The sequence below is a fragment of the Bombus flavifrons genome, chromosome 14 (genome assembly GCF_040668555.2).
Source record: "Bombus flavifrons isolate JBK064 chromosome 14, iyBomFlav1_principal, whole genome shotgun sequence".
Taxonomy (NCBI): domain Eukaryota; kingdom Metazoa; phylum Arthropoda; class Insecta; order Hymenoptera; family Apidae; genus Bombus; species Bombus flavifrons.
The window spans coordinates 3,084,077-3,108,253 of NC_138455.1; the positions used below are offsets into that span (position 1 = coordinate 3,084,077).

General features: G+C 38.5%; 1 protein-coding gene across 6 annotated transcripts in view; it reads left to right on the top strand.

The window, feature by feature from the left end:
• Positions 1-24,177, top strand: part of Myo10A (unconventional myosin 10A) — a 63,059-nt gene that overhangs the window by 22,162 nt on the left and 16,720 nt on the right. For 4 of the 6 annotated variants that reach the window (XM_069127911.1, XM_069127912.1, XM_069127909.1 and 1 more), the window contains 14 exons: positions 226-603; positions 920-1,263; positions 1,479-2,150; positions 2,365-2,636; positions 2,712-2,888; positions 3,317-3,770; positions 4,428-5,227; positions 5,932-6,036; positions 7,266-7,738; positions 7,838-8,122; positions 8,203-8,414; positions 8,492-8,687; positions 8,917-9,913; positions 10,305-10,547. In XM_069127911.1, the coding sequence (XP_068984012.1) occupies positions 226-603; positions 920-1,263; positions 1,479-2,150; positions 2,365-2,636; positions 2,712-2,888; positions 3,317-3,770; positions 4,428-5,227; positions 5,932-6,036; positions 7,266-7,738; positions 7,838-8,122; positions 8,203-8,414; positions 8,492-8,687; positions 8,917-9,913; positions 10,305-10,547 (5,608 nt within the window). The remainder of the gene's footprint in view (positions 1-225; positions 604-919; positions 1,264-1,478; positions 2,151-2,364; positions 2,637-2,711; positions 2,889-3,316; positions 3,771-4,427; positions 5,228-5,931; positions 6,037-7,265; positions 7,739-7,837; positions 8,123-8,202; positions 8,415-8,491; positions 8,688-8,916; positions 9,914-10,304; positions 10,548-24,177) is intronic. The other 2 variants (XM_069127914.1, XM_069127910.1) reach the window with 1 other exon arrangement.

A 24,177-nucleotide genomic window follows, 5' to 3' on the forward strand; every position in this document is an offset into this window, starting at 1 on the left:
GGATAAGCAATGAAGCATTAGAAATATCATGCAAGTGATTTACATTGTCAAGACTTTCACGAAAAAATTTCCATAGTTAATCTAGTGGCGTTAAGCAGATATTAAACTTAACGAGATTTCACTTCCTCGAATTTCTAGATAAATGTATGTTTATGGAAATTACGTCCGGGTGGAGTTGAACTTTTCTCTTTGTTGTTCTTCTAATTGTTTGATCGTTTGTTTCAGATGTAATCCATGGTTCGTTAGATGCATCAAGCCTAACACGGAGAAGGCACCAATGAAATTCGACATGCCCTGCGTGCTCGAACAATTGCGTTACACTGGAATGCTCGAGACGATTCGTATTCGGAAAACTGGTTACCCCGTTCGACTTCTTTTTGGACACTTCGTGGACCGATACAGATACCTCGTTTCCACGCACCTGCCTAGAGGTGCACCAAATAAGGAGCTTTGTCGCATCATTTTGGACAAAGCTGCACCAAAAGATGCACAATCCCAATATCAACTTGGACTCACCAGGGTATTCTTGAGGGAGTCCTTGGAAAGAACTTTGGAATACAACAGAGCACTGATCTTGGAAAGAGCTGCCATAACCGTTCAAAGGTAAAGTATTCAGTAAAATTTAATTTTTACGAAAGATGAATATTGATAGTTAATTTTTGAATGCTTCAAAATTTATAATATAATTTAATTAACTGCGTTATGCCCCTTTTTTCTCTTTTAAAAAACGGTTTCTTAAGTTTCAGAAAAATATAAAAGAATCATTGCTAATTTTATGCTCGAGTTGATGAAACATTGAAAGACTTCTTGTTCGCTGGAACGAGAGTGAAATTGGAACATAAAAATTAGTGAGCCGTTGCAGGATGATATAATATTGTATAATTATGTTTAATTATGAATTGTCTGATAATGAGCGCAGGTACACGAGAGGATTCCTCGCGAGAAGAAGATTCCTCAACATCTCACGAAGCACTGTGTTGATCCAAGCTGTTTATCGCGGCTATCACGAAAGGAAGAAGTTCAAGGCGTTAAAGAAAGGTGTACTTATGGCGCAGAAGATATACAGGGGGAAGAAACAGCGTGAGAAATTCCGAGTGCTGAAAGAGGAAATGGCGAAGAGGGCGGAGATCGAACGTGCCAGTAAGGAACGAGCTAAAGCGAAACAACAAAGAGAAGAACAAGAAAGGACTTCCAGAGCTGTGGCTGGTGTTAATCATTTAGAAATCCCGGCTGAACTAGCCTTTATCTATAGCAAACTCGACGGTATTTATCAAAATATTCACTTAATTTTATTAAACATAAAAATGACTAAACATAGAAGTTAAAATAATTGTATGATAGCTCGTCCTTTTTTATATTTGCTGTTATAGCTTTAAATTCAATTCCATGAATAGCAAGTGTTAATAAAAAAGAGCTGATGAAATTTAAATTTATTTAATTTTACTTTAATGATTAAACTTCAATATCTATTATTACAGATTGGCAGCCCACGCATACAGAAAGGAATCTTTTAAAAGTTGTCGGTCAAGTGATACCCATGCACCACAATTATAGTCTACCAAACGATATCGATCAACATCAGTTTTCCAAATTTACCAACATCTATTTCAAGAGCCATATTTTCGGTATGAAACGAGAACCAATAAAGACACCGTTCCTGGCGAAAGCTCGAGACCAAGATTATACAGATTCATTGATGATCTTTAAAATGATTCTTCGTTTCATGAATGAGAATAACTTGAGTGGCAAAAGAGAACAGGCATTGGGTGATTATATCGTGAACAAAGGAATCGTCAATGAGAAATTGAGAGACGAGATCCTATGTCAACTGGCCAATCAGACGTGGAAAAATGAAAACGATGCTAATAAGGAGAGAGGCTGGCTGTTGTTATCGAATTGCTTGTCAGCCTTTCAACCCAGTCCCACTCTATTCAAATATTTTCTAAAATATGTATCTGATCATGCGTATGACGGCTACAAAGCTTATTGTCAAAGGAAGCTTCTGCAAGGAGAGAGAACGATATTTAGAATAATGAGTAACAATCAACAAATCGTTCAACACGTACCGAGAAATTATCCTCCATGCGTGTTGGAATGGAGAGCGAACAGAAATCGCGTGAACATGGCACTGAGCGTAGGATTTTATGATGGTAAGTTGACCATGAATGAAAGAAATTGCAAGGAACAAGTTTCTGAACTTATTTATATTCTCAACTCTTGAAAATAGAAAATAAAGTTTCAGTATCACGGTTTTACCATGGAAAGACAGAAGAAGGTTTTCGATTTGTAAAGTTAAACTTGAAATTTACTAAATTACAAGATATTTTAAGGCTGTTAGAATTAACGATTAATAATTATTTCCAGGCGAAACAGTGACCTGTGCAGTGGACTCCTGGACAACCTGTGAAGAATTAGCCAATCTCGCTGTTCACAATCATGGCGTCGATAATTCAGGATGGACTATCACTCTGTGGAACCAGTTGGATGGTCCCGACGCCATTGTAACTGAAACCAACGGTTTTGACTACGTTCTGGACTTAATTTCGGAAATGGAACTAGCACCAGCGTTCCCTGCTGCTAAACACATGTTCCTAGAACAGCGAAAGAACAGCTTTCCTCCCATCAAGAAGCGCGAAGTGAGTGACCGAGTGCTTTTAGTAATCAGTTTCCTGGTCTCGATGGTATAATAAAATTCTCGCTGGTTTATTTAGCACGCGCACATAATTCGCGAGCTGGAGCAGGAAATAGAACCACCGGTTCTAAAAACCTTCCAGCCCCTTGAGCGGAAACCAGTATCGAAGGTTATGGATAAACCTGTCGAACCAGAAATTCAATCGCCTAGAAGACCGGCCGTTCCTCCGCCACAGCCTCCTGTCACGAAGCCATCGGTAAATTTTATTTCGTTCCTGATTTACTCTAAATTATTGAACGATATCGCCTCGAGCCAAGGAAATTCTTTTTACTGATCTGATACTGATCTTTTATAGATTGGAAATTTATGGAAGACCAGTAATATGAATCTCGAAGAGATACCAAAAATCACTATATTTATTAACCTTCTATATTGGCTCGTGACTCGAAGTCATGTTAGTTAACATGAAGTCAGTTACGCGTTTACGTTGTATGAGATTTTAGTTTAGTTGTTTATGGCTGTACTTATTATAATACTTTACTTAGTATAGTATTTTATGATCTCCTATTAAACTAGAACTAAACGATCGTTTTATATTAATTGATAGCTCTCAAATTTCTAAGTAAAGAAATTACTGCGATCTATTACAGCTCTGTTACTGAACTTTTAACGTTTATTGCTTAGGCGAGGAAACAGTCTCACGAAGCTATGTTGGAAAGCACAACGGAGACTGGTCTATCGCGAAAGTCCGCTTTGAACGACAGATACTTCGAAAAAGAGAAGCAACGTAGCCGTAGTTTGGACAATCTACTCCAGCCCGAAGTGGTATCTCCTCCAGTGAAGCTAGCGAATCTTGGTTTATCCTCGTCGAAATTGAACGAACGCTATCACAGTCTTGAAAGGATTGGTGAAACGTCTGCTGTCAGTAACGCGGAGTATATGTCAAGGAGTGAAATCACGCAAGAGAGGAAATACAGTAGAATAACTAGGACAACGGAACCAAACATCGAAGAAGAAGACTTAACGATCGACTTCGAGTATCCCGATATTCAATCTGTTAGTCAGACCGGCAGATCTGAAGACGATAAAAGCAGTTACATTAGATCGCAAACTAGGTTCATCAAATCTCAATATCCTGGTAAGTGCAGGCATTAAAAATTATTTGCATTAACAGTTATCGACAACTAAAATATGGTACTTGTATCAAAGAAATCAGAGTGGCAGATATAAGAAAAACCATATGAAACAAAGCAAAATCCTTCATCCATACACTTTAACAAAAATAATTCAAATCTTTAAAAATACACCGTTGCAAATTTATATTACGTTGTAATTATATGCAAAATTACGAACTGGTTATTTTGAATTTTTTAGTAATTCTAGTTTTAAACTTGCCCAACATTTACATTTCTTTATACTTATGTGGGGGATAGTTAGTACGTGAGGTTTAAAGGACGAGATTGCTCGTTGTTGAATCAGTCGAATATATTTAAAATAATAAATTAGTATACAAATAATGTTCGCAAAGACGTTCGTACTAACCGATTCGCTAAGACAGTGTATAAGTCGTAAAATAGGATCGGTAATGACTCGTTAATTAGATCGCTGATAATTCGTTGATAACTGGTTGATAACTGATCGACAACTGACTGTAACCCATTTCCTCGCGATTGCGTCCGCTTATTTATTTTCCGCGAATTGAATTGACCTCTAACTCATGTGCCGCTACATTTACCTAACAGCAGAATATCTTCTGCTTAGAACAAGTAAAGGAAAGTATCCCTCTATTTTAAAGGTAAACGAGCGTTGCCCGGCAGTCAGTCGAGTCGTGCATACATCGAGAAGAGTGAATACGGCGTAAAATCGTCGGCCATGTCTGACACAAGCGAAGCTCCTTCCTTGGCATCGCACGTGAGACGAGTCAGGGTACCTAGTCAAGCGTCGGACGTCGATCAGTTCTTAGACGAGCTGTTTATGCCAGTTCTGGATGGAAACTTGGACGAGTTGTCTGACGCCAGAAGCTTAGCGGCTAGTATTAAAGGCACAAAGGGTGACAGGTCCCAGAGTGATGCCATAATCCTTGAGAATTTAGAGAAGAAGCTCGACAGCCAAGTAAAAGAACTCAAAACTGTGGAAGATTTCATCGAATCGATCATAAAGAGGAATGAAAATGAAGTCATCACAGCGAAAGAATTGTCTGGGAAGATCAAAGGCGGGGGTAATATGGATATACCGAATCAGAACACGAATTTTAACTTTGGTGCCATTACACCAGGAATGATGTCGCCGCCTATGATGATGCCAATGTTCAGTACACCTCAACAAGTGCCACCAGCGCAAAGTACCAACATGAACATGGGTCCTGGATTCATGCCAATACCGATTTACAGTATGCAAGGACTGAGTCTTCCTCAGTATCCAAATTCACCGCCTAATCAAAGCAACGACATGATGGCTTATCAGCAGAATCTGCAACGAGCGTTCCTGCAGAGTGCCATGGCGCAGAATATGCAGATTCAGCAGCAATTGCTGGCACAAAATCAGGCCCTTCAACAGCTGCTTGTACAGAGCCCTCAGAATTCGTCGCAACAACCGGTGAGAAATTGTCTGATAAATTACTGTTGTCTAATAATGACACATGTTGGGACACAAAAGATCTTTTCGATTATTTTCTGGGGCAATGAATGGATATTTTCTAAGGTATTTCTTACGCGTGTAAATAGACATCTTATCTCTGTGGGACCGTTAATTTTATATAAACTTGATTTCCGTTGAAAATAGTACCGAAATTCAATCAGTATTATTGGTTTAATTTGGTAGTAAAAATGACGATTCCCTCGTGAAAATTAATTTTGTAATGCTTACTGCATGTATAAGTGTATCTCTAAGTATAATACTCAGGTACCACAAGTAGACTTGTCCCAGAAAATAATCGTGAAAATAGAAATGAAATATATCTCGAACACAAGATTACACACTCTCTGTACAGACAAACTTTGATACTTACTTAAATCTTGGCCCAACACAGCGTTACCTTATCGCACAATATTTCTGACGGATGTCGTAACATCTATATAAGCTGAGAATTGCATGTTAAATGTCATCACAGCGAATGGATAGCCGTCATTTTCGTGCGTCACTTTCACGATCACATAACTAAGTACTAACACGACCGGTGTTGCGCAACACTGCACAAACAGCTTCAGTGTTTGCGATCACTCACCAATAGACAATCATGTCCCTCTGGGACGATCCTGTGGGCTTTTGAGCCGCATCGCGGCATGGGTGTGTGTTTCCAGGGCACGGCGTTGTCCGCAGGCCCCTCCAGTATGAATCTTGTCCCCCCAGCCCCTCAAAACGGTGCCCAAATGGGGCCTAATGATTCTATTGGACGCTACTCCAAGGTACCTACTGATTTCATCTAACGAATAAAACAGTCGATCGATTCACGCCAGTGATAACTTCGACGATATTTAAACACTATGACGACCGGTGACACAACAATTGCGTTGTGATTGATAATTCTAATCAACCCAATAAATTAAAAAATTTAACAAAAATTAATGATATTACAAATGTAAATTTTCTAAAATTTGCCTTCGAATTTATGGAATTTGTGAAAATATGTCACTTATATATTGAGAAATTTAACATGATTATTTTGCTTTCTGAGAATCTCAGCTATCAATACCTAATTCGTGCGTCATATTTGCGTCATTCCAATATCAAAATTGTTTCCAACTAAAAAAAGTAATTTTTTATCTTTTCTCTCGCTTTCATTGTTTACTATTTCAATTTCTCAGAATTATACCGCGTGTTAGACTAAATCGATCTTTTTACGCGTGAAACGTTCATTTTTAGTTAAGTAATCGACGTTAACAGATTTATTTATTTATTTGTTACTTTCAGCTTCCTATTCTCAACATATTCGAGATAATAAAAAAATCATATTTCGTTCATTCTTGGTGGAAATAGCCGGTCACTGGTGAAAGTTACGCTCGAAACTAGCCGGTCGTCATAGTGTTGAACGATTTGTTGATAGATCAATGTATCTCTAAATGTTGTAACATATGTTAAAAGAAATTAATTGGTTGTGGGAAAAATTCGATTAAGTCGAGTGGTACAGTGGTGTGAGAAGACGTGGGTTCAAGAAACTCTCGTTGCTCGAGTACAATAATAACGCATTACGAAGGATAGTTATTATATTTGATTATTCTTCAAGTGGTTAATGACCAACGTAGTTTAATAGAAGCAACTAGTCTATAATTACTTGCTACTCATATTAGAAGGTCGTATTACGTTGGTCTAAAAAGGAGATAAAATCCATCCGATGATGAGTCACTTTCCTTTGCAATTCTCGAGTTGCATTCACCTTTCTCTTACGTGAAAGATATTATCAGCAAAGAAATATTGGACTGGAAATGCACGAGATTCGTACGAGTCTACAATTTTTCACAGCACTGTACATAAGCACCACAAATAAGATCATTTCGAGCATGTTTATAATTACGTTGTATAATACTTTATAAATGATCGTCAACTTAATTGGGAACTGTCTAAAAAAAATTGTAACATAGATCTACTCGAGTAATGGAGGAAAGAAGAATTACAGAGTGACATTTGAAATTGCTAGGTATCGTTTAGAGAACCAGAAGATGGCGAACTTTGGTCGACAGAGAAACAAGGAACGCCACAATCGTCGGCGAACAATCAGCGACAAGAGATGACGGTGAAAGCTCAAATTCATCGATCTCAAAGTCCACCACGAAAGAATTCGGAAATCGTCAGGAAGACCAGTGTGGAATACGCGGTGAGAAAAGTTAGCGTCGACAGAAAAATTGGTGATAAAAAGTCACCCGGTGTCACGGATCCTAAGAGACCTAATTCCAACAAGAACAATGTACAAAGTAATTTCACGAACGTGTTGAGTGAATTAAAAAATCGTAAGAGCAGCGTCGACAGTAATTTGTCGAGCTCAAGTAATAACAAAGGTGTGCCACCCCCGCCACCTATGCCACCACCTTTGGAGTCCCATGATCCTTCCGAATCGAGGCCTTTTCTCGATCCTTACGGAAGAGCTAAGACAGTTCGAATTGGCAAATGGAGGTGAATAATTTAAATAATTTTACATAATCGAAGATAATATTCGATTTTTGTTTTCTTCTCGTTCGTTTTGCTGATTATTCGTTTATATGTTCATCTTAGATGGCCTCCGCCGAGTGACTCGAACGAGAATCAAAGTCAAGACAGTTTCATAGAGTTCAAAATGCGCCAACAGCAACAGCAACGCAAAATTACACCACAGTATCAAGAATACAATCAAGGTGACGGTGAGCCAAGCACAGAGGGTGGCGTAGAATGGGAAGAATTTGAAATTGAAAATATCGTCGAGAACAATGAGAAGACTGTGATGAATCACGCACCACCTCCAGTCACGAAACACGAGAATGGATACAAAGAAGAAGGAGAAAAGAAAAAGAAAAAGTCAAAGTACGATGGCTTTTTCCTGATTATATAATTTTCTATTATACTTAATAATCAGCCTTGACGTTCAATCGATATTTCTTCAGATCCGCGTTAGAAGTAGGTGCACAAAGGCCATCGCCAGGAAGTATAGGAAAATTGAAGCTCAGCTCGGAGATGAGACAAAGATTGGAAAAAGTGACAGCTAATCATAGCGTGAGATCTACGAAAACCACCGAGAAACCAGCTCTTCCACGCGAAGATGGTAAAGTGAAACGCTTGGAGGACAATAGAAAGCTTCTGCTTGAACAACAATTAGGTATTTTTTTTTTAAATTCTTCTAATGATTGAAAAATGAATAAGCACGATTTGGTAATATTCTTTGACATGCTAAAGGAGGACGTTGGGACGATTATGCATCGACAGCTGATGACACGCAAAGCGTCACTTCGAAAGGTACGACCGACATGATGACTCAAGCGCAAGTTGTCAGGACGCAAATAGAAAGAATGGAGAGACCTGTCCCACCTCCGCTTCCGGTGACACCTCCGCAACCCCCTAGTCCCCGAGGTGGAAGCATGTATAGCAATAGGTATTCTTTTCTTTTTTTTTTTTACTATACGGTATTTATTAACATATTGCCTCACACTTGAAACTCAACATTTCTGCCTTTATTCTGACTGGTCTTTTCAGTATACAAAAATTTAATATCCTTTGCAGCACCAAGTTAAGATTTTACGATTTTCTTAAATCCAATTTCAAATATTTATAATTTTTAAAATATACAGAATTAATTTTATTCAAATATTCTCTTGAATCAGTCAATCCGGAGTACCACAGCCCAGATCGCCTCCAGCGCCAGTGGAACCAAAAGCTCGCGATTCCTTCAGAACATCCCCCGACTCGGAGGCTTTCGAACATTTTTCCAAGACTCAACGCGACATGTTTAGCCAAAGCAGAGACATATTCGCATCCCAGCAGCATCTGAGAGAGACTCACGAATACAGAAACGACTTTGACAAGTCCAGGTCGCAAGATCAGAAGTCCAAAGACTTTTATGGAAAGGATAGCACTGACCTAGCCAGTTCTGCCAGAGACAGAAGTTCCGACTTCGACTCTCGTCGCGACTTGAATTCCGACATCTTCGATCCCAAATACGCCAGAGACATATTCGAAAACACGAGTTCTAAGAGAGACCCCTTTGGAATGACCAGAGACGTCTCTCCAAAGTCAAGAGACAGCTTTGGCATGCCATCGTCGCGAGACTTTGGCCTGATGCCAAATACGCGGGAATCTTTCGCTGCTGTTCGACAAAGTTTCAAAAAATTGGATCGTGACGTGGACAGAAGATCCAGCGTCGCCTCGACTCATCGTACTGATAAAATGGAAAGGATCGAAATCGAGGAATGGCCCGAATTCCTCAGACCAGTAATGCCACCGGCAGAAAAGCCAGAGATAGAAAAGGTTCAAGAAGTCGTCAACACGAAGCTCTATCCTCAAACGTCCACGGCTCATTTCACGTACAACAGAGTCACATGGACGTTAAGGGTAAAGAAAGAGGTGTTCGCCCCTAACGAAACCTTAAACAGCCCTCTGGCACTTCATCTAGTATTTTGTCAAGTAGCTTACGACGTTCTTGCTACATCTAGTATTCGAATTACAAAGGAGGATAGACAGAATATGCTCAAGATGTTGGATAATTATGGTATCAACTTGGACAACCTGCAGAGCACTCAGCACAAGATTACCATAAAGAAGAACGTCGTTGATATAGCCAAACAATGGCCACTGTACTTTGCCAGGATATTCCCAGTATCGGTGAGTAAACTATTTCTCTCACGGTTTACTACGAACCGGAATGAACAGAAAGTCTGGTGCATTCGCTTCGCACTTTTTAGCTGCGGCTAGTTGCACAGAATAATTATCTTGCATGATGTTTATACATGGCTAATCACACGTGGCATTCCCGAATGGAAAGTCACGAGAAGAAAATGTATCGGTTGAATTAGAATCGTTCGGCCGATTGTTGGAGCACAAAGGTTTCGTTGTTTGCTGAAGTCTGAGGTGCTATAGAGTGAAATAGTATGATCGTTGAAAGATATTAGAATGTTTTCTAGTCATTTGTATCATTTTTGTCTACTATGTTAACTGAAATTTATTTCAGTCCGTTTAATTAGCTAGTAATTTAGTTCAATGATATTCTATGCAGATCGGACCTCAACATCCGGAAACCCAACACGTGGCAGTGTCCCATCATGGTCTTCGACTCATAAAACGTACCCCGAATGGTGATTTGATCATTTTGGAGACATTACCTCTAGAAGATATTGTGTCAGTGAGTTCTCCCAGGGTTGGAGTATGTATAATGCAAATTGCATCTGGAGTCAGGCTACCGTTACATACAAATCGAGCACCACAACTGACGGAGATGATTAGCACATACATCAGAATGGTGAGTAAAATCTTTTTAATCTAACATTTTTATCTTTCTATTTCGTTTATTATATAACTAATTATTTATATATAATTAAATTCATATAACGTAGCGAAATTAACAATGTAATCATTGTTTTTACTAGAATCGATCTTTCTATAAAGCAGCATATTCTGTATATAAAAAAAAAAGATAAGAGAGAATTAAAAATTTGTGTAGTAAATCACGGTTGATCGACTTCCATTTTATCATTTAATTATATCTTTCTTTCAGAAAGTATACAGACAGAAAGTATGTTTTGTAACCGTTAGTTGCATCAATCTGCGTTTTAAAATACTCATATAGTGTAGATCTGTACATATTTACGAGTAATTTTGCACCATGATCGTAATTTAGTAGATGCAGATAGTAAAAAGCAACTCGTACAGAACTAATTACCATTCGTTCAGTTCTTTTACTTTACTCTACAAAAGCATTGCGTTCAATATGTTATAATAAATGCTCAAACACATATAGATATATGTTCCAGCAATATTCCATGGAATTCTATGGATGTAGGTTAATTTTATTTGAATAGATCAAGTAACGATTAACTCTACAGTATACGAATCTCGTAATTAATGGAAAATATATTTTAAACTTCTAATTCGTTCCCCAACTCAACTACTACAAGATTCAGGAATATTTAAACATCTCCATTAAGTCGTCTTCATCCATCTAATGAACCTAATTCAAGTCTGTCTTCCAATCTTCTCGTTTTACCTCTGGTTCAAACATAAAACACTTCCACGCTGTTACTTGTCACTGTACAGCTTTAATTATTCAATCGTATTCATTAGAACAGTCATTCAACAGATAAATTAACGATCTTCACAACACTATGCCCGCTCTATCGCGGAGAGCTAATTGCTTTAAGGTTCGTTGAAATTATTCAAATTACCCGATTCGAAATAAAGACAACTTTATCAATTCTTGAACAAAAATCCTTCGAGGTTTCTATGCTTATCCTCATTCATCAAGCTACTTGACGACGAGTAATCTAACACATGTTTGCTACATGTACAACGTGATACTTTTCTTCAGACCAAGTAACTCGATTTGTATGAAAACAAATTTGAAGCGAAGTAATTTGACTAATATGAAGGAGGTTTTACATTCGTTATCCCGTGCATGGTAGCAGAACGAAACTGCCGAGATCCTCGAAGGTCGGCGACTGTGTTCGGAACTTGCACAATTAATCGCAGACACACTGCCTAGGTGAAGTAACGCGATCGCACGTGTGGAAATCGGTACGCGGCTGTAATAAGCGGTCCACGAGGGATAACGACGAGGAAAGGCAAGCCTGGGGCCGTGCGTCCAACACCAACGACAGACATCGCATTCCACCGCGATAATGCGTGGGTAGCAGAAAGCAAACCCACGATTTCCTCGAGAAAAGACGATCCTGGATAACGACGTCCCGGGGGAAATGTCTACGCGTGTCGCTACAGCGTAGAAAAACGGAATCATAGCCCCGAGCTTGACATAATATACCTGATAGCTCCGTTAAGATGAGTTTTAACCTTCAGCCTAATATTCCGGCTAGCAAAGACGTGTATAGGGTTGATCAATCATTTCTGAAACGAACTGGATGTTCCTACGATTTTCTTATTTTCTTGTCGTTCTGTCATTTACGTCCACTGATGCGTTTACTGGTTTTACGTTCATTTGTGAGATAATTTACGCGACGGTTCTGCGATCGTTTACTTCGGTTGGATTGCCGACGATCAAGCTGCGATTAGGTGTATGCAATTTCGTTTTGAAATCTTAGAATTGCAAACCTAGATATTTGAAAAACCTGATATTATTTATTCTTTTAGATTTCTTTGTGTCTCGACGCTGTTAATCAAAAGAGTATATGAATAATCGAGGAGCTGGGAAGTACATATGCATTAGGTATAAGAGAAGGTTCTATACTTTGATCAAAATTTAGCGAGGTTTTTGATAGTTAGAAGTCTGTCTTATTTATCTCTAATTGTTTCCTCTTTTTCTTTACTTCTCTTTTTTCTTTGCATCCTTCTTTTCTAACATTTGAATCCGCACGATCCCTTGATGAAACGCGTATTGCGCTTTTCTGATAATCACTGAACTGTTTCTAGATTGGGTTAATAGGTTAATCAATCTTGTAATAACTCCAATTACTCATTAGGAATGTATGAGCAACAGTTACCTGAAATATTTGGTCCGAGGAGAAAGGAATGTTTCGATGGCATGATTAGATTAATAATTGGTTCAGGTAACGTTGCATCAAACGAATACTTCATCTCGATTCATGTTTCAACCACGATTTTCTACCACCACAAAAAAGTTAAATCGTATCGAACCATGAAATTAGATCACGCAATCATGATTTCGCATCTTTAATTCGCATTATTAAGGATCATTTAAATATTAATACTGAAAGTAAGTGACGAACCCTAACGCCGATCAAAAAGGAAATAGAAAAATCGTGTGACTCGCGTGTGTTTCATACAATTTTAAATCGCAAATTAATGGTAAACCTAAAACCAATTAAATGGTAAACCTGAATGGTTCGAACAGAAGAATAAATCTTACATTTACGAGACTTATGAGATAAAATGAAAGAGTCCATATAAAAGTAGCCATTATTCGCCATGAAACGAGCCGTGTATTAATTCAACTGGTTTCGGTGTTCTAAGCAGCAGCTTTCTGCCGAAATACCTCGAATCCAATCAATTTCCCGATTCAGCGAACTTACTTATTCTTTACCAATATGCATAATTAAAACACAAAACATTTGTATACCTCTCGAGTTTTGTACGTCATATTCAAATCATTCCTGTTATGAAACACTCAACAGTATTCCTAAATAAAGGTTATCAAAGTTATAAAGAAACGGCTCGCGATAAGAACTCTGACAGTTGCGAAACGGGGCGCAACAATAGCTTGTAATCTTGTCAACTGTTATGAATAGGATCTCACAATTATCATACATCTATCGTCGGATATTTTAAAAACCGTTGTCTGATGCTTCGAATAACCGTTATACCGAAATCTTCTATCGCCATCTATTCGTCGTCCACTGATATTATCTCATGCTAAAGAATGGCTCTACATAGTGGCAAAAATTAGTTAATTTTTATACGAAAATAGTTTTACTCTTTGACAATTTGTCCCCCTTTTTGTAATTTATAATTTACTCCATAAAAAAGGTAGCAAAGCGATTCGGATAGAGACGAATCCATTGGAAGACACAGACCACGTACCTAAGTATCGAATTTTATTACGCTCACCGCGAACGTCGGTCCAGTCAATCGATCAGTCCTATCATTTTACCTCTGCGATCAGTGGCGCAGCGATATTCTTACAGCAGTCGCTCGAGCAAAAGAGAATGAGGCATCAAGCGCCTCCGAGGGAAGTTTTAATTTCTTTATTTTCGATTTACACTTTCCCTTTTTCCTCGATGCAGATCACTTTTTTATTTTTTCTTCATTTCCATAAAGAGAAATTGTTTCCTTCTCGCAAAGATTCAAGAAAACATATGATTAAGAAACAGACTCAACGACTCCATAACGAAGATGAAACCTTCTTTGACCACTGACCAGGCAATTATTTTTTATACAAAATTTTTGAGCCGTAAATTTTATGAAAATATACCAATTAAAATCTTATTGATTTTACAACAAAAGCAAACCTTTTTGTAAACATTCTTAACGAAATTATATTTTTCTAAAGACTGTGAGTTATATCTACAAAACCGAGGTCGTTATCCATCGGCATTTTATCAGGGACGATCGAAAACTGTCTACGCTGATGATAGACCGTCGATATCTTCTCTTCTGCGGCGAGGAAGAAAAGAAGAAGGAGGCATTGGCCAGCATATATGACCACTCACTGGAAACGTAATTTACACTAGGCGTTGCCCGAGGTTGCCTCGTTACATTACATAGTATCATGCCGTTAGAATTTCCAAGTCGATCGTCGTTAATTGGTCTTGGGCGATCGCTTGCGGTTCGACCGTTTGTGTGTAGCCATTTCAAGAGCAAAGAAAAGAGGCTTTCAAGAAAAAAGGTGCGATTCAGTTCCGTTTCTGTTCAACCGTGAAAGAAGCTTATGCACGTCACATGGAATTCATCGTGACATATTTTCTTCGCCTTCTTTGTTCGTTTCTCTTTTACCTTTGACGAACGTTGCACAAGAAGCACACGATACCAGATAATATTTATTTATTTCGCGTTTCTATGACGCACAATTTTACAGGCTGTTACCTTTTTAGCACTGTTTTAGTACCCGAGATCTGGAATACACTTGTAATAAATTTCAACCTCATAAATGTCTCCCTGAATAAGATAGGAATTTATTGGCCGTACATGGCTTCACCGCTCGTGTTAGCCGTTTGGATTAAATGAATTTTAAGCAGAATACAGTATTTGATCCACATTTTTAATGGTACGAAAAATCGTGGAAGTTTCGTTGAAATTACACAGCGATATAAATTCCTCGCATAATTCGAAAATTAATCAAAGATTTATCGAGGCGTCGATGAATTACTGTCACAACGAAAGGGAAGTCATTATTGCAGATAATGGAGTTAAAAGAAATATTACATTACTAAGGAATGTAACGTATTTAATTCGCGATAGAAAGCTCCAAAAGAAACAGATTACAGTACTAACGATACATCACGATTTCTAGAGCTACTGTTGAAAATTGATCGCACTCAATTACGAATGATAGATCGATCATCAATTACATACTTGCCCTTGATGTTTAACAGGTGCAGCGCGAGAATGTTTATAAAACATCTCGTTCGAATTATTCGTATTCAAAGACAGACACGAAATTGAACGAAAACTTTCTTCCAGTGATGAATGGTCCAGGATACATTAAGTATTCCTAAAGAGAATTTGCAATTCAGAGAAAAGATTTACAGCTGTATAATTTGAACCGAGATACAACTTACATTTGTCCATTAATCAGATTTACTGAATACTGAAGTCATTTAGTGGGCGTAGACCATACTTCCTACTTACTCTGATTGTATTTTCTTCATAAAGAAGATAACACGAAGAAAAGGTAAAGGCATCGTACAAAGTTGGCTGCGAAATTCGGAGGACACAATTCTACATTTGTCACTAATCGTCGTTAACGTTTGTCGCTAGGAGAACAGATCGACGAGTATAATTAAATTCATTAAACTCGCTAGTCACACGTTGGGCGATGAGAATGGGAATATAATTGACCATTATTGTGAGGGATTGTCGGAACATGCGTGTTTTAAAAAAGCATCGGTATAAAGGCTTCTAAGACGGCGACTTCTTCCTAGCTAGAGCTAGGCCATTGTAAGAAAGTACGCAACGTCGCGGTTCATGCACGATGTCGTCACTTCGCTCGTGACAAAAGAGGCAAACAACAATTTGTTACCGGTTTTGCACCTTCCCAATGTTTTTTCCGCCTTCGATGAGCCTACGTTTACTGGAAAACTTTCACTGCGATCCCATGTCCATCGTTCCACTTGTGTCACAATTTGAAAACTCTGTTCCGTGAAATAAACTCGAGGAATTGTAACTGAGGCAACAAAGTAGCGTATTTTCGAAGACTCCAAACTGAGGATTCAGCGAGTCTCCAAGAATTAAGTAGCACTTACGAATGCTATGCCATGTTGCACGATTTACGATGCAATTCAAAGTCGCATTATATACCAATCACATCTTTACATTCCACGTTACGAGCGAGGGCAAAGAAAAAAGGAGACCCTGTCGGCGCGTAGGAAATGTCAATTCGTCTTGCGCCGGAGTCTATCGTTCCTTCTCTCTTTCTCTCGATTCGCGCGACCACGCAATAAGAAGTTCCTCGACCAATTGTAAACACCTCATTCCTGTGTACAGGTGCATTGGTGAGCGAGTGCGCGGCGCATACGTTACGAGAAATTCGATCTCTCCGTTTATAGGTTTCTCCATTCAATAAAAAATCAACTGTTGTACAGACGTGCTTGTGTAATTACACAACGAAGAAAGGTACCATCGAACCGGTTGGAGTCAAGTGATTTGCCTTCCGCAACGGAGCAAGCCGCCTCTTATCGCAATAAATTTCTTTCAATAAATGAATCTAACTGCATTCTTGCACTGATTTATGTGTAGTTGTCATCTGATAGACTGGAATTGTAATAATTAGCTGTTAACTGAGTCGTTTCATATCAAAGATATTATTCGATGCCAAGGAATTAAAAGAGTAAATACTTGATTTAGAAAATAGTTTAGCTCCGAGCTTCTTTTGATTACTATAGTAGAAAATCGTTGATAAATTGTTCCCTTTGATACGAAAAGTGGGAAGTTGATATAATTACTAGAATCACCAAAACATAACTGTAAGCACCGCTAACTAGACAAGAACAGAGAGCGGTACTCTGTACGAATCTCTCCTGATTAGCAAACAACGAAGATAGAAACCAAGTTAGAACCATGTCGAAACGAACATTTCGATCCCAGGCTATCTATCCTGGCGAATGCTCAGAGCAGCGTATCGAAGGAATCGTTGGATCGCCGCGACGTGCACGTCGACAATTAAGCCGCCACGTGAAATTTCAAAGAAACGTGTCGAATCATAGAAAACTTGAATTTCCTCTTTTCGTTTATTCGAGGCAGTTTTGCGGATCGGATGCACATCGTTGCATGCGTGGCAGCTCAGCTACGTTGGATATATTCCCCAGCTGGAAGAAGTCAAAGCCACGTAACGTTCAGGCGCGCAACTACTTAGGCTTCTTTCAAGCGATTCAGAGTTCAAGCAACTCGTGTTTACCGGAGGCAACACCTTCTTTCTCGCGTACGCGATACCAGCTTGGAGACCGGAAGCCGTTTGAATTGCTAATGACCCTGGCAACGATCTTTATCTCCCACTGACACTCGGGGTCTGGCCTAAATTCTCTCGCGACGTCCTTCCAGATCTACAAGGTGTCCTGAACCATCACGTGTCGTCGGTGAATCATCTTTGCACCCTGTGCAAAAGGGTCGAGCGTACGGTACAACGACAATAGTGGCAGTAAATTGTATCGTGTCCTGTACAAGCTATTCGAGACACAGCAAATTTGAGAGCTCATTACATTTTCTTTTTAATCTCTTGCCTTATCAAAATTTGAATATAAATTATTTTATTACTATGAAATTTACAATATTATTGGCAACGTTAGATATACTGCGTGAAAAGAGAGAGAGAGCAACAGATATTCTCAGTAGTACGAATTCTAATTATATAAACTGTTTGTCCCTTCGACAAGTCTGAAGAGTTAAAACTAACCTTTTCTGGCAAATGCCTTCGTTGAATGGAAACCATAATTCATGCTATAAGTGACGAAACGGCACGAAGGAAGAAATTAACGAGAAATAATTTCGGTGAAATTTCCTAGGCACCATGTTAGAGAATATCTATGCAGCAAAGGAAAGTTTGTCGGAAGTACGAAAAGACATTAGCTAAGCATCTCGCAACGTCTCTTCTCAGAGAGCTAATAACATGTAGTGTTTTACGCGTATGAGATCGAAGAAGCCGTAACAGTTGCATTGCTAAAGAATCTCTGTATTTTTTAAGGCGAATCTTCATGAACAGTTTCACTTGTCTTCTTTAGATTTCTACCATTCTGTGTCAGGCTTTTTCCTAAGGCTTGACGAGAGAGGTGTCGCAAGTGTTCGATGGCTGCGTTTCATTTTCGTAAAAGGTAGACGTGCAGCGTTTAAGAAACAGAAATTGCGATAGATCGGACGTTAGAAATGGAAAATGTGTCTCCGAATCGCGAAACAGGGGAGAGTTTTCTAAGTCGACTAGTCTTTCCGGTCATGACGGGTGCCTTTTACAGCGTTCGATCGCGTTCAGAGAACAGATTTCGCCTCGATCACGCACTTTTCGCCGCATTGTAACGTCTCGTGGCGAGATCACCAGGGGAAAAAAAGTCCAAGAAAAATGCGAGTCGTTAGAAAATTGTGAACAGGGGGAACGGTAGGCGAGAAAGCGTTGAGAACGTTTCACGATGAGTCGAACGGAAATTGGATCGAGTTTCCTTAAAATGGAAGCCACTAAAATCGCTGTTTCATCAAAGTTGAACGAAGCCACGAGAAACTACTCATTTTTAGGTATATAATTTCATAATTCTCCTTTCATAAAAGGGTCTATAATTTCTCTGGATATTCCTTCGAAATAGCTTCAATGAAACAAATATAATTTACTAACTGACCTGCAACTATGATCTATTAATTACGTTTCTTATTTGAAGAGCCTGTAGACATGAAGTAAATCGCCAATTACAATTCATTTTATCGCTAATTCGCTATATAGTCTTCCCTAGAAGAGGGTACAATGGTTAACGAATCCCCTGTCTCATCGTGGTTGCTAAATCATCAATGATTTCATAGCATAGAAAAAGAGAAAGATGGAGGTTGTAAGGTCGCGTATGTAGAAACGTGGGAACGCGTGTCTTCAGATTCGAAACGTATAAAGATCCTTGGTCCTTCCGGCGGAGGATGAGAATCGACGCTCGAGTTATATTTTCGGGAGACCTAATCAGACTTGATACTTACCAAAATATTCTAAAATTTCTAGGAAAATTTCTTAGGTGATATATAAATACCTGAAACTCACAAAACACAATGCTGAGAACGAAAAAGAGGATATCGTGGCTTTTGGAAATGGGGATAGGGCTACGGTTTAACGAGCAGGATGTTTCTCGACCGGGCTCACGTATTATGGGACCCTTCCAGGGTCCCAAGTGTAATCGGTCGTTTCCGTTAACGACAGGTGCGCCTGCTGTTACACGGACACGCATGAATCACGTATATCTTTTGTATAGCTTCTTTTCTGATCGAAAATTTAAAGCGATGGGCTTCGTCTTTTCATACTCTCGACGAATTTGTATTCTTACAAAAGACTGTTTACAATGGACAGTTTTCTCGAAGAAAGAAAACGAAGGAATTTATTATTATTGTAATCGAGTGTATAGAAAAATAATTAATTTCAATAGATAGAGTAGATTTAAATATCAAAAGATATGCAAGTTACTTTCCCGAGCAGGAATTTTTTTTGCCGAGTATGTATATCTATCGACCGAAGAAATTACAATCATTCCTGGTATCCAACTATCACTTCCGACTTTTCCCTTCCGTCTTTGATTTCTATTTTATTCACGGCTTCTACATGAAATTGTTTGTCGCGTTTATTACTTTATTTTGTACACGAAAAAAACAAGTAAACGTGAATTATCTTACTTAATAGAATTAACGTCTTGATCGATTATTAATTACGTACAATATTGTACAAATAATCTTTGATCGCTTATCGATCCGGTAGAAAAAGAAACACCGAAACAATTAATTTTTCTCGGACCAGATTTAATTTGCTTCCTATTTCCTCTTTGCGATTTCTCCTCTTCTCTCAACGTTCGCTTATTACCGACAGCAAGAGTCATTAAGCGGCTGTCTCCGGTGAAAACTTATGGCGACCCTTCGTCTTATACACAAACGAAGATTTTACATTGCAAGTAACTGACTTTTCAAGATAGAAATTAAAAGCATCTCCTTGATTCGATGGAACGAAAATTACCAATAAACTGTAATTCAACGCTTCGAAGTACTCATACCGAATAAATTTTGGAACAAAAATATTAACAGATATCGCTGGTTTCTTCTGTAACAAATAAAAATTAGAAATATCGAATTAATAAACACGAACGACGACTAAAGTAGAAAATTTGTACTAGAGAAACAAAAATGAAATGAATTTTAAATACTTTTACCAAAAATTATTCAAATCTCCAAAAATGTACCATTGTAAATTTATGAAATTTTTACGAATTGGAATTGCTGACGCTTATGAATTGGTGATTCTAGTAATTCTAGTGTAAAGGAAACTTAATGAATATTAATGAAAGTACGTCTTCATAACTCTTTGCTTCGAATCGAAGCAAAACAGATGGTGTTTAATGAAACAGGACGACTAGAAAATTTCACTCGCCAGTTACGAAATAAATAGGCATTCCTGCATCAACTAAGTGGAACCTTCTTATATTCTAATTCCCATTTTTAATAATATAACGTGTATCGATATAGGATATTCCTTATTGATGGTCAATGAGATTATACTTCATGAATCGATGAATAATTGAAATCGTAGCTCATCGAGTATACAGAATACGAAGCAACAGATAGAGATAAATTTTTCCGGGATTGTGACGCAAAGGAACGAAAGTCTCGTTATTATGTCATAAACAGCACTGACCTATGTTAATTGATCTTTAAGTTTCTCGTTCTTCCTCTGACTGCTAAATACCCTACTAGTTCGCGTGCACGCACTATGCATTCGTAACAAGAAAACTGTATATCCAACACCATACTGTCATACCAATTAGGAAAATTAAATTCAGGGAAGATAAAGAGGCGTCGCGAGTCTCGTGGCCAGTAAACAATTTATGATAATCATAGCTGAATGAAAAATGTCAAAGTTATCAATGTATCTTGAAAATATAATGACAAAAAGAAACTGATCATATAAATCTCAGAAACTGCACGTGTGTAAGTTAGTTATAAAAAATATAGACAACGTTGCTGTTTTGTGCATAAATAGGTTGCTGAGCATCGTTTCAAATATCCATACGTATCCTGGTAGGAATCTCTTAACTTGTTCGTGACTCTCCAAGAATTTCCTAACAGTTCCTAACGGTAACAATTACATTTCCATTACGAAATTACGGGCAATAACGCAATCGATCTGACCCACCTCGATCTTCCTATTCATTAAACCGCTTATTGGTTATCCGTTCGTTCTTTCAAGAGAATTAAGGAAAAAGAGTTTTACTCTACATTCCTTACTTTATTATGCGCATTCTGGTCGGTGCGTAATGAAAAATAAAAACAGGAACGATGGAAAGGAGAGAGAGAGAGAGATAGGATGTTCTCAATGCATGGAATCAGTAGTGGGAATGAGATACTTTGACGGTCGTTGAGTCGATCGAAATACATTTCAATACGTTCCATCTTTTATCGAACGATTTCTAACAAAGAATCCTCGAAGAATGCAGAATCTTTGACATAAAGTGGACCAAACCGCAAACCATAAACTTCCTTCCATTCGTGTTTTTTGGTTTTACGAATTTTGTACAATTTTTTCCTTTTTTTTTTCCATATACACCAAGGAATCTTCTTCATCTTCTTCCATCTTTCTCACACACACGTCCTCTTTCCTTAACACTATAGGGTTGTCTTATACAAAATTTGCGCTAACTTTTAGATACTCAAAGTAAATGTTCGTGTGCACACATTTTTTATATTTCAATTAACGCCTTGATTTTGTCATCGTCGATAGGGTGCGACAAGTCTACGACATTCTTGATCTTTAAACTCAACATTTCTAGTCCTAAGACTTTACAAAAATCATTTACAAACACCCCTATCGTGTAATGTGTATACAATGATATGGCGGTACCGCGAATTCTACATTTCTCATATATACTATTCGAATGATCCGCTCTCCTTTCCGATGAAAGTGTTATAAATATATCGAAAATGCATTCCATCGCTCTGCTATGATCCTTTCCAAAATTCACCGCATCCAGTTGCGATAGCTATTATACAAAGACCGAGCCAATATTATGTTTCTTCCATCGCACCCACATATACTGAAACTTTACCCCAAAGACCATATCCGAATTCCATATGCGTTCATTGACATTCTCGTTATTTCGCTCTTTGCATGTACGCGAGTCATTTTCGCGAATCTCTCACACCTCGAAAAAAGCAGACCCGCGTAAGTCACCACCTTCCCTCCATCTTTTCGCCACGCGATTCACTTGGAAACACAAACGAAACCGTGTGTCGAATGCCCATTACTGCGCGAAACGTACGCAAGTACACACCGTGTGTGGAAAGGCTCGACCCAGATATCGGTGTTTCGAACGTGCCGGCTAGTCAGAGCGCAGCCAGCAGGGAACAGCGCTGTCTATCGGAAGCCGCACAGCTCTTCAGTTCATCGACTGTCGTTGCGCGGTGCACGCTGGTGCAACGCTGCACAAGGTGATCTTTCCGTGTACGCCGTACGTGCGTCTTCCGCTAGTCGTCCCTTCAGGCGAGAGAAATTTTGCGATCGCGCACGCGGATACTCTTATCGCGTTGATACCGTGTGACCGGTGAGTGTCAGTGACTCGATCCTAGATAGCTTCGAGAATCAACGGTAAAAGTGACATGTGAGCCCTTCTTCCGCCGTTTCTTTCGATTTATTTTGTTATCTTGAACGTACCGTGCACTTTGACAAATTTTAAGTTGCAATATTTTTCAAGGATCGTCATGTTTGTTTAGGAACCGATGAGAATTGTGGAAGTTATGATGAAATTAATGAAGCTTGATGAAGTTTATGTTGGAATACAAGATCGACGAATTTTTTTAGATAATTTTTTACTTGGTGAATAACGAGCATTACAGAAGAGATCAGAGTTCGATGAATTTTAGGAAATCATCGGAGAATAATAATATTGGAATACGATGATCGACGATATAATTACTCGACGTTGAGAAATAATTAAAGAACATATCGAATTACAAATTTTATACATATTTCACTAATCTACTGAGTTTAACAGACTTCGTGGAATAATTAAAAAATATTAATACGAGAGTACGAAGATGGAAAAATCATTGTGGGTGTTTACTCGCTTAATGGATAACGAGGATAATGAAAGTAATTGGGTGATATTTTGTGGTTAGTTTACTGTGCAAACTCGAGACGATGCGCTTGCTCGTCTTCATAGACCAACTGCCGTCTTTTCTTTGAGGTATAATGAGGATATTTACAGTTGTCCTCTGTCATTTGTTGGAAGTACCTGTAATACCGACATTTACGATTTCAAAGTAATTGCTTTCACACTAATTACATCAGGAACCAACGAGTATTAAACTTTGGAGAAATTAGTCTGTTCTATAGCTGGTTCGTCTGCTATTGGATTTCTGATTCCACTCGTTCGATAAAACACCGAGTAGAAAAAGTATCGAAGAAACGTGTTGCGTAACTAACAGGAGAATTCTACGAATGTGCCGCGTTAAGTGTGACGGTAAAAGAAAGAAGGAAACGCTTGCCAATCGAGTCTGTCAAATCAACACAGTCCATTTCTTGTCCCGACGACGTCCGTTTAAACGCACATCGCAACTTTTTTCTCCATTTGCGTAGTTTTGTTTGCATTAATCATTCCAACTTCTGGTATTTTACGTAACACGCGTTTCTTGCGTACGTTAAAATTGTTGCGACGATTTTCAAGTTTCAGAGAAAAAGTACATTAATATCGACGCTTCCTGAATATTCAAATTACCTCTACCTCTCTTTTATGTCAGTCTTCACTGAAAAATAGTATCTTGCCTTCTTCGAGCGATTAGAGTTATGCTTTTGTAGAAATGAGAATCTTTTAAATATTTTTTATCTGCTTTTGTAAAGTTAATCAGTTTCGAGGAACTCGTTATTATTTTACCACAAAATATTAAATTCGTCCCATTTTCACGCTGCTTAGCAAATGACATTGTTCGTTATATACAGTCGCACTCCGCTCGTAAATCGTGAAACTCATTAAAGATAGCCAAGTTTAATGCAGCTCTTTGCTGTAATCATTCGATTACAGAGAATTATCACA